Source organism: Lupinus angustifolius, unplaced genomic scaffold (genome assembly GCF_001865875.1).
Source record: "Lupinus angustifolius cultivar Tanjil unplaced genomic scaffold, LupAngTanjil_v1.0 Scaffold_19_80, whole genome shotgun sequence".
NCBI lineage: Eukaryota > Viridiplantae > Streptophyta > Magnoliopsida > Fabales > Fabaceae > Lupinus > Lupinus angustifolius.
The window spans coordinates 19,050-30,275 of NW_017719367.1; the positions used below are offsets into that span (position 1 = coordinate 19,050).

At 28.3% G+C, this 11,226-nt stretch overlaps 1 protein-coding gene across 1 annotated transcript; it reads left to right on the plus strand.

The window, feature by feature from the left end:
* Window positions 1-3,801: 3,801 nt before the first annotated feature.
* On the plus strand, window positions 3,802-8,035 carry LOC109338247 (GDSL esterase/lipase At5g03610-like). Its single transcript, XM_019575442.1, has 5 exons — window positions 3,802-3,867; window positions 3,960-4,157; window positions 6,598-6,863; window positions 7,042-7,351; window positions 7,812-8,035. Exons 1-5 carry the CDS (start codon window positions 3,810-3,812, stop codon window positions 8,033-8,035), a joined length of 1,056 nt encoding a protein of 351 aa, XP_019430987.1. The 5' UTR covers window positions 3,802-3,809.
* Window positions 8,036-11,226: the final 3,191 nt, after the last annotated feature.

Below are 11,226 nucleotides of genomic sequence, written 5' to 3' on the forward strand. Positions count from 1 at the left end.
AAAGAATGATATAAGCATGTATAATGACCACCAATATGTTAAACATTTCTCTCACATTAAATTGATATCATAGAAAATTACAATATAAATTTATACAAAAAGAATGATATAAGCATGCACCTAATAAAAAATTATAATATAAAGTACACTCAATACAGGAAAAACATTCTAATTCTTTAAGATGAAATATATAAAACTTTAATACTTGATATCATAGAGTAAGAATATAGGCAGGTAGTGACTTGTTAATGTATATAAAAAGGTTTTCAATATCACTTGTCAAACCACTAATCATTAAATAATTCAAATTCAAAGAATAATTTTAATATTTATTTACTCATTTCCATACAATATTGCATGAGATCAAATTTTCAAAATCTAATCGATTAAAGTTATATCTTAAGCTTTTTCAAGTTCGCTTTTAGTATTACTTTTATTTTAAAATTTTGAAATTTATATTAGTTATTTAATTAATTATTTATAGATTATGAAGTTCAGTTTCTTTATCCTGTTAATTAAGTAGATCCTATAATAAAGTTATTCCTATTTCCCAACTTTGTCACTACAGAAATACAACTGTCAATATTGTATATAAAATTTTATTAAGTGTCGTAACTTATCCTAAATTATTTTTTAATATATTAGGACCATGACTACAACAATTTATTTCAAATTTAACGTTCTATTTCATAACCTACTTATGTGTTCTTTCTATATGTTTTTTTTTTTATCATAAGCGACTTTCGAGCTTAAAACCTAAATTCAAAGATCATATTTCCAATATGAATTTAAATAGAGTTTTTTATTTATTCTAACCACAAAAACATAATAGCAACTTTAAATTTTTTGGGAGATGTCAAAATGAAATTTCGATTTTCAACTAAAATTTGGGTCCAAACAAAATATATAATTGATAAATAAGTAATTAATGTTGTATCGAATTTTGAGAAAAAATTAAATAAAAACATTTTTTCTAAAAAGAACGAGACTTATATAAAATGGAGGAGGTAAGTGTTAGATACTACTCACATTCGTATTTATTTGCCTATTTTCAATAATTTTTGGGTTTCTTCTTTATTTCTTCCATTAAAAAGATCATTTTGGATTAATTGTAATATTTCATCTCTTGTTTAATAATCTACTGATTCATGTAAATATAATGGTTCAAAAACATTAGGCAAAACATGGTGTAATTATCACCATGATGTAATTTTTATTTTCTTGTTTTGTTCTTAATACTTTTTAATTTCTATTAAAAGAACTATATAATCATGGAGGGGATTCACTTACTCCTAGAGCTCTACATCATTGTCATTAATTATAGGGAAATTCAATGGTTTGAATTAGTGGGTAAATCTAAATCATTAGATTTTCCTAAAATTGATGGTTAGGATGAGGAATAGGAGTAAGTGGATCCCCGCTCTCTAATCATATGTAATAACCACTAACATATTAACCACTTCTTTCACATTAAATTGAATATTACAAAAAATTATAATATAAAGTACACCCAATAAAAAGTTCTAATGTAAAGTACACCCAATCTACCAACAAGACGTTAGTCTAATGGTGTAAGGTGTCGCTAGATCTCCAAAGTGATAAAAAAGTTAAGGGTTCAATTCTCCAAAGCGACACTTTTTGGGAGGGACAACAATGAACCTAGAAAATAATAATTAGTTCATTACTCAAAAGCTGAAGAATATCATAGTACACAAAACATTTAATATAAATGTAAAACATGATGTAATTACCACGTATAACTTTCACTTTCCTATTTTCCACTTAATACTTTTTACTTTATACAAAAAGAAACTTATATATAATCATACGTAACAACCACCATTGTATTAAACATTTCTATTATGTTGAATATTATAATAAATAAAAAATTATAATATAAAGTACACCTAATAAAAAATTACAATATAAAATACACTGAATAAAAGAAAAGACATTCCAATTCTTCAATATGAAATATATAAAATTTTAATACTTCACGTCATAAAGTAAAATTATAGACCGATAGTTACTTTTGAAATGTTAGTGTATATAAAAAGGTTTTCTTATCATCTGTCAAACCACTAATCATTCAATAATTCAAATTCAAAGAATAATTTTAATATTTATTTACTAATTTCCATACAGTAAAATAATTGGATTATTTTCAGTTTATTAGTTTAATTAATTATTAATTTATTTATCAATTTCCAAGTATTGTAAACTTTTTATAGTATATTTATTTAAAGTATTTAATACTCAAACAATATTGCATGAGACCAAATTTTCAAAATGGAATCGGTTAAAGTTATCCCTTAAGCTTTTTTCATGTTCGTTTTTAAAGTTACTTTATTTTAAAATATTGAAATTCAAATTAGTTATTTACTTAGTTATTAATTATTTATTTATAAATTTTAAAGTTCAGATTCTTTATCCTGTTAAGTCGTTCCTATAAAAAATTTATTCCTATTTCCTAACTTTGTCACTACAAAATTACAACGGTCAAATATAAAAATTTATTAAGTTTAGTAACTTATCATAAATTATTTTTTTAATATATTAGGACCATCACTATAATAATTTATTTCAGATTTAGCTTTCTATTTTTTTTGTTCCCATAGATACCCTCGCACTGGAGGCAATCCAGATTCTTGCTTAAGGGGACTCAAACATTTACCACTTGAATCAACGCTCATTGGTAGATTTAGCTTTCTATTTCATAACCTACTTATGTTTCTTTATATATATTTTTAATCGATAAGTGACTTTTGAGCACAAAACTAGGTTTAAATATCATATTTTTTAATTTCGACTTAAAGAGAGTTTTCTATGTTTTAATTATAAAAAACATAGTAACGAAAAACATATCTTTTTATATCGCAATTTGATTTTCAACCGGTCCCAACAACATATATAATTGGTAAATAAATAATTAAAGTTGTACTGAATTTTGAGAAAAAATGCTAAATAAAGACATTTTTTCTCGAAAGAACGACACTTATATAAAATGGAGGAGGTAAGTTTCCCTTTTTTCTTTTACTCTTAATACATTTTAATTTCTGAACTCTATAATCATATCTAACTATCAGCAATATATTAACCATTTCTCTCACCTTAAATTAAATATTACAAAAAAAATTATAATATAAAGTACATCTAATAAATAATTATAATATAAATATATTTAAGAATTTGATTTTCAGAGTGACATTTATTGAGAGAGACATACATGAATCCAAAATAAATTAATTTCTTATCTTTTGAGAAGATACAACAACATCTTTAACGTAATCTACTCACATTCTAAACGCATAGAAACTGGGCCTTGACTGTTTCGAAGAGAAAATTATCTGGTCACTATTATCTTCTAATGTTGTCTTGAATTTTGAGAAAGACACTTAAATATAAACCATTTTCAGGATAAAAAAGATACTAATAAAAACGGAGGGGTAATTGTTAGATACTATCACTCTATTACTCTTTTTTGAACCATTTTATATGTTTACCATCTTTTAGTAAGTGGTTCAAAAAAGTCAATGATCAATAGAGAGAAATGATATATTAGGGAAAAAAACAGAATGAACATTATCTAAATCATCATAATTATTATATTTCTAAAGTGATTTCTTTTCTTTTAGAATGATGAAGATAATAAGGAAACAGTAATTTGCTAAGAAGATACTTTCTTTTTTCTGGTTTACAAGGGCCATTAAATAATGTAATCTAGTTATATTCTAAAAGCATAGAAAATCTAGTTACATTCTTCAAAGGTACCAGACTTTGACGAAAGAGTTAATCCTTTGACATCATCAATGGTGCATTCCAAATTGGCTCTTCTCCCTTTGTTTGTTATCCTTACCATTTCAGTAGGTACGTATTCTGAGTTAAACATCAAAATTAAATTTAATGTCTTACGAATTAAAATTGTATGGTATCGTATGATTATGTAAATAATGTTGCAGAAGTAGAAGGGGCAAAAAGTTCATATGGGGTGTATAATAGTGGCAAAAACTCTGTGAAACTATTTGTTTTTGGGGACTCTTATGTTGATACAGGGAATTACCTGAACTCAACATCTTATAAGCCTCCTAATGGAATCACTTTTCCTGGTTATCCTGCTGGAAGATTTGGAAATGGTCGTATACTCACCGATTACCTTGGTAACTTTCTTTTTTCCCTTTATTGATTTAGTTTTTGATTGCTAAAAAACTTTATTTAAATGAAATATAACATGAACATCATCAGTTGTTCTAAATTATATATCACAAATCATGTCCTATACCGATAAAAACATATATGTCAATCAAAAAAATTAAAACATTTATTGTTTTCTATTTTTACTTCATTATTATTGTTAGGGGTGAGATGGGAAGGGCTGAGACGGATTAAGCGTATATTTCACCTATCCCTAAATATTGATCGGATCAACTTTTGAACTTGAACCGTCCCTAATTAGGTGACGTGTCCGTCCAGATTGAAAAAAGACAAAATGATAAACATAAATTTTTTCCTCAAATCTTTAAGTATGCACAATCAAAATTTTGACAAACTGTATATAAACTCAACTAAAATGTGCATCCCACATACATCACTATATAAATTACAAATCGTAAATTGTATCATTCAAACTAAAAACTATCACAATCATATGACTGAAAATTATAGAAGACATTGAAAATTTTAGAATAATTTAAACTATCAAGTGTGGACATATGCTGAAGTGTTCTTGTAAATGATAAAAAAACACATGAGAACCGAAATGACAACAACATGTCAATACTCAAAAGTTTACACAAAAATAAATACAATAACTAGTTATTAACTGAAAAATGAAACTTAAATTGGAGTTCACACAAAGTACACAAACTAAAAATTAATTGGTTTTCTATCAATCAAGATTCATAGTTGCATGCTCATTTTTAACTCATTGTGAATCTTTGCCACCACATTTGCAAGAAAAATAGTCAAAATTACATAATGAATATTTTTAAGCGCCGCACTGTCCTTCACTCCTCTCAACAGTCCTTCACTATACAGGTAAATTAAACAATGAAAAAAGGATAATGAATAAGGATCATATGATAAGTGGTGTAGATATGTTGTGTGAGCTTGTAGGTATTTGAGTTGTGTGAACTCAACATAATAAGTATTGATAGATACTTATTCAACTATTCTTGATATATAACTATAAGAGATAGACTTGAACCCAAACATAGACTCAAACCCATCTTTTTTGACAACACGTCTGTCCCTTTTAATTGTGTATGTCATTTTTATTTATTTGGATGAGTCAGACTCGTCCCCAAGTCATCGAGTTGAGACGGGTCGGATAAGGTCTTACTTACCTATAAGTATTGTTGTACAAGATTTAGGATATGATTAAATACATGAGATCATCATTCTTATAACATTAGTTTTAGACCCTCAAACTTTAAAACATCAATATTGGTCCACGATTTTCGAGTACTTTTAGTCAGTTTGGTACATGAGGTAACTTCATATTTAGTTTATTAGAATAGGTTGATTAATACACGCTTGGTCCTTATTATTATTAATAAAATATATTATACAACTTTTGATGATTCTATATGGATATTTATATTTTTGTGTAGAGTTTTTTTTGTTTTTTCTTCATTTGTCTCAATTGAAGACTGTATTTTTTTGACCTTGAGAATATTAATTAGTAAACAATATTATATGATGGTAAAATTATAATCTTATAATATTGTTTTATATAATCAAGGTAAACAACAAGGTATATATAATATGGATTTAATATGTATACATTGTCAGTATAACTGTTTTTTAATCGTCAATACATCATCAACTATTCATATGTTAACTATTATTAACTTTCAAATAAAAATAATATAAATCAATGGTAGATCATGTATTGTAGTATAAAAAATTTTACATTTACAATACATAAATATTAAACTCATATAATATAATATAAGTTAGTAAGAACTATTCTTATTATAAGGATCCCTAATAAGATAGAAAATCATATATTAAATTGATATTTTTTAATGAGGAAAGTATTCACCAAACTAACTACAAGTAAATGATGTCTTAGCTGAATATAAAAAATATATTATTTAATTATTTCTTGTGGAAAGGATAGTGAACTAATGAAAATATTTCCTGATACTTGATTTGACACATTTATTTGAACATCTGCTCAATCCTCTAAACTCTTTCTGTTCCATTTTAACTATTACTTATTTTCTTCTTCTCTTCCACATTCCCTTAAGTGTTCCTAGGTTCTCAAGGACCACTCTCGTGGCATATATCTAAAGGACAAAATATGGAAGGGACATGGTAGGACATTTAAGATAATCGTGAGAACTCCTTAACATTTTAACCTTTTTAAGGATAACTTATTTGATATTACATTATTCATGTTTTCATTTAAAAAGGTGATGAAATATTACTTAACCTCATCTCAATCACATTTATATCATTCATTTGGAATAAATTTATTTAATTTTGAAATTATAAATATATTAGAATTTGGAATGGTTGATTCACTTTATCTTTAATTTAATATATTCACAAAGTAATTTTGACTAATATTGTGTATGTATTAATTATATGCAGCTTCTTTTCTCAAAACTGAAACCCCCATACCATATGCATTGAAAAATTCCTCAAATCTACAAAATGGTATGAACTTTGCATTCGGAGGGACGGGAGTTTTCCAAACTAAGGTTGATGGACCAAACTTGACCGTCCAAATCGACTCACTTGAGCAGCTAATCAAACAAAATGTGTATAGCAAATCTGATGTGGAATCCTCAATTGTTCTTGTGAACACTTGTGGCAATGATTATGTGACATTTCTACTAAAAGATAAGAACCTAGTTGTATGTGGCTAATTTACTCTAATTTTTTTATCTGCTTTTTACTAATATCTTAACCAGTTTTCATTTAAGCAATATTGAAAGGAAATGATATTTCCACACAAAATTTTCTTATTTAGACAAATTTGGGCAATGAAAGTTACATAAATGTCAATAACATTCTTATTTTTCTATGTGGTAGGGAATAGCCAAATACATTAAATCTGTTGTCGACGAATTTTCAGTAAATCTTAGACGTATTCACAACTTGGGAGTAAAAAAAATAATTGTGTCACTATTAGAGCCTATTGGTTGTTATCCTGCAATTTCTGTGGCATCGTCATACCATGATTGCGTTGACCGTCTCAACGAGATCTCCAGAGATCACAACAAAATAGTACTTCAAAATGTGGAAGATCTGAACAAAAAAAGTGGAAAACCGGTTTTCACGACCCTAGACCTCTATAACTCTTTCATCTCTACCATTAAAGATATGCAGAAAAGTCGTCAAGGTAACTTTCCTATATACTTTCATTAATCAATAACCACCATATATTTTTGGGACATATAATAAAACGTATTTTTTGGGTAAGTGTGTTTGAATTAAACATGCTTAATTTCAACTATTTATTTACATGTATTCATTGTTTTGAACTCACCATGCAAACACATACATCATTTTATGTGTGTACAATTTTATTCAAGTTGATGTTATGATTCTGTCTCATTTTCATATTTTGATTCTTGCACCTCAAACCAATATGAGGTGTATGTTTTGATGCTTATATACACCAAACGTTATTTTCATTATAATTCTATTAGTTTGTACCTTGTTTTTTCTTATTAACAAAGCATAAGGAATAGAAAAATGGTAACAATCAAAGGTGGGGCTAAGATACTTATAATAACAGACATAATATTTGATTTTGGAAAATCTCATGATGATGAATTCTTTTTTCTCCATTTGTGTAGAAAATTCAACACTAATGAATCCACTTGAACCATGTTGTGTACCGGTGAAAGGTGAATATGAATGTGGAAAGGTGGATGAGAATGGAAAAAAGGAATATACTTTATGTAAGAAGCCAGAACATTCATTCTTTTGGGACATTGTTCACCCTACTCAGAATGGTTGGTATTCTATCTTCAAGAAGTTGGAACCTTCTCTATACCAAATTATTGGGAAAAACTTTTGATCATTGAGGAATTGTATTAGTTTAGCATTGGTGAAATCTTAGTAACAACATGGTTGCGTTATCATGTGGAAATATGGGTCTTAATGAATAAAAGGGCATATATTCAACATAAAAGTGAGTTTAATTTGAAGTGGACATTTAGAAATGAGTCTCACATTCTTTAGTATTTGGCCTAAGAGTGCATGAGATATTGAAATTTGGAATCATCAACTTAGTGGTTCTATGCTCGACAATGATAGATGAAATAAATCAATCTGAGCTCTCCTATTAAATGATCGAGCATAAAGAAAAACATTATTTCAAATAGATGTATGCTTATTTTTGCTTAATTTGATTGAGACTGAACTTCAGTGAGTGAAGGGCAAATCCATCATCCAATTCATACAAAGAAACTCAATTAATCACATTAAAAAGTTGACTATCTATAAATATTAATCTTTCTTAGGTGGTGTGACTTCTAAGCTTTTTTGAAAGTCTAAGATGACAAAATAAAAATGAGTGAATTAGTTAAAATCAGAAATGCAACGAAAGATACATATAAAGAACAAATGCTGCAAAAATGAAAAGAGTAAGGGATAGAGAAAATCACATTGTGATGTATCTTGGTTCACCTTCACTAAATAAATGCTACGTCTAGTCCCTTTGACTTGTATTAAGAAGTTTTCTCTATATAATTTGAGTATCAAGTACTAATCTCACACTAAGATTCTCGCAAGTTGATTAATGAAATTCTCTAACAAGAAAGTACATCACTTTCCTTATTTTACAAGTTTACATAACAAACCCTAAGGTGATTCTTATTTGTCATAAGAATCAAGAAGTCTAAGTTTGGCTAAGGATCACTAAACCCAAATTTTGTTTAGTAACTATCCTTTGTCAGACAATCAAACTAGATATCTTAAAATGCTCTAAGTTTTTCAGACTTTGAAAGTGCAGAAAAAGTTTATAAAAAACTAAGTAAAGTTAAATGCAAAAGTGTAATTGAGAGTATGATTCAAGTTTTATGAAAATGAGTGATTCATTTATGAGACTTTGTATAGTATTTATAGAGTTTCAAAAGGTTCTCAAGTGCTTTCCAGAAGGTTCAAGAGTTTTGAGAAGGTACTGGTTTGTTCGGGAAGATATTAGTTGAGTTTCAAATTCAAAAGTACACTTACGACACTTGGTAATCAGTTACTTACCCATGGTAATTGATTATTGAACCTTACTGACAAACATAGTAATCAGTTACTCACTTGCAATAATGGTTATTTTCTCATTTTTTATATCAAGTAACATTTTGTTCTGTTTTAAGTAACTTGTTGCTCTGTTTCAGGTAACTTGTTACTCTATTTCATGTAACTTTTTTCTTGGTTTTCTAAAAAGTCATTTTTAGAACGTTAGAACTTATTTTCTTAAAATTATGAAAACATTATGAAAAATATTTCACAAAATATGTGATAGAAAATGAGAATTGACTTAGTAAGGATTAGAACTATTATAGAAAGCAAATAAAATCTTATTTAGCAATGTGTTCTTGCTTTCTATGTGTGAAGGCCTTTAATTATTTTTCTTATTTTTATTGATTTTGGTGTCTTCGTCAAAACCTACCTTCAAAGGAGAATGATCTTCTTCACAACTGGCTAACCCATCATCCAACTCACATAAAAAAACTCATTCAATCACATTAAAAAATTGACCTCTATAGATATTAATCTTTCTTGGCTTGTGTGACCTCTATAGATATTAATCCTTCTTTCTTAGCTTGAGTGACCTCTCAACTTTTTTGTTCTATCTTAGTTGTGCCCAAATTTGACCTAGCAACCCAAATTGTCAACTTTAGATGGAATGAAACAAAATAGGCTTCATATGGTTTCAGCCTTTGCAAATATATGTTATTTTATTTTAGTAGCTTGATTTTTAAGAAGTTTTAGTACATATTTTAGAAATGCCATAATTGGTCTTCTCATCAAGAAATGTGAAATGTGTCACACATGGTTCTAGGCTACACTCTCTTAAAAAATGTCCTAGTGAAGTCGTCAACTGTTGCATCCATATTTTCGGTCGAGCATGAGTTATATGATAGTTTGGAGTCGTCACTATGTTTTTATAGTCAAACATAGAAAACTCTCTTTTTTTCTTCTTTTGGATTTTACTAGTCTTTAAATTATAAAATTGAGCTCGGGGGTCGATAATGAATTAATGAAGATATTAACACATCGTCTGCTCATACTAAACAATAACCTTACTAATTGCATGGATTAATTTATATATACCCCTAAAATTGTTTGATTATTTTAATTCTTAGAAGAATTTTTTTTTACTTTTTTGTTGTGTCTAACAAAATAGGATCTTGCTCCTACATATCCCTATTAGTAATAGGAAATCAAAAATAGAAAGTTCTTTGGTAAAAAGTACTTGTTAGTTGGTTGGGTGATTTTTTAAATTTAAGATTTGAAGAGAAGAAGCAATGCTTAATCGTAGTTCGACATCCCCACTTTAAGACAGTGATATACATCCCTATGTCTGATACTATATCTTAACGTAAAGATGAAAACAACACGATATATAATGACCACGTCTTTTTTTTTATAAGTGCCAAATTGACCTTAATTTGCAATACATTTAAGGAATTTATCTTGAATAATCATGTTTAAAAATCAAGTTATTACATAATATATACTTTTCAAATAAAATGTACATTAAATTAACTATTATTTAATACACCTTGTCCAAGTCTTTCTAAAATGTAGGTGAGATAATTTAAAGAGAAATTGACCAAAGAATGAAAAAGAGCCAAAACACCAAGCCAAAAGAGCAAAAATCAAGAAATAGCCCAAGACAAGTCAACCACGTTGGGTGTAGTCTTCTAGTCGTTAAGCAGATGGATGACTAAGCAACTTGGCTTGGTTAGGAGGAAACTCTCCCTTCGAGAAACCTCAATTGGGTGGTTACAAGCACCAGCTGGGCACCCTAGCGTAGGCAAGCAGGTCAGAACCTAGGTCAAGCCTAGTCCATAAGGTCATGCATGATACAACAAAAATAGCCCACCATGCAAATTGCTGCCAGTATGGGCAGCTAGTCAATCACCAAACCGTGCATATAGCTTGGGCGACAAGGAATAGACAAGGCTGGTCAGCACCTGAACATGAGCTTGACTCACATGAAGGAAACCCATCCTAGTGGATTTGGTGAGGTGCAAGGTGCACAAA

What these genes read in the sequence shown, in the direction of transcription:
- LOC109338247 (XM_019575442.1), top strand. Translation starts at nt 3,810, where the DNA reads ATGGTGCATTCCAAATTGGCTCTTCTCCCTTTGTTTGTTATCCTTACC. An exon ending in TAAAAGATAAGAACCTAGTT is followed by an intron (nt 6,864 to 7,041) that starts GTATGTGGCTAA and finishes TCTATGTGGTAG; the next exon opens with GGAATAGCCAAATACATTAA. An exon ending in TATGCAGAAAAGTCGTCAAG is followed by an intron (nt 7,352 to 7,811) that starts GTAACTTTCCTA and finishes CCATTTGTGTAG; the next exon opens with AAAATTCAACACTAATGAAT.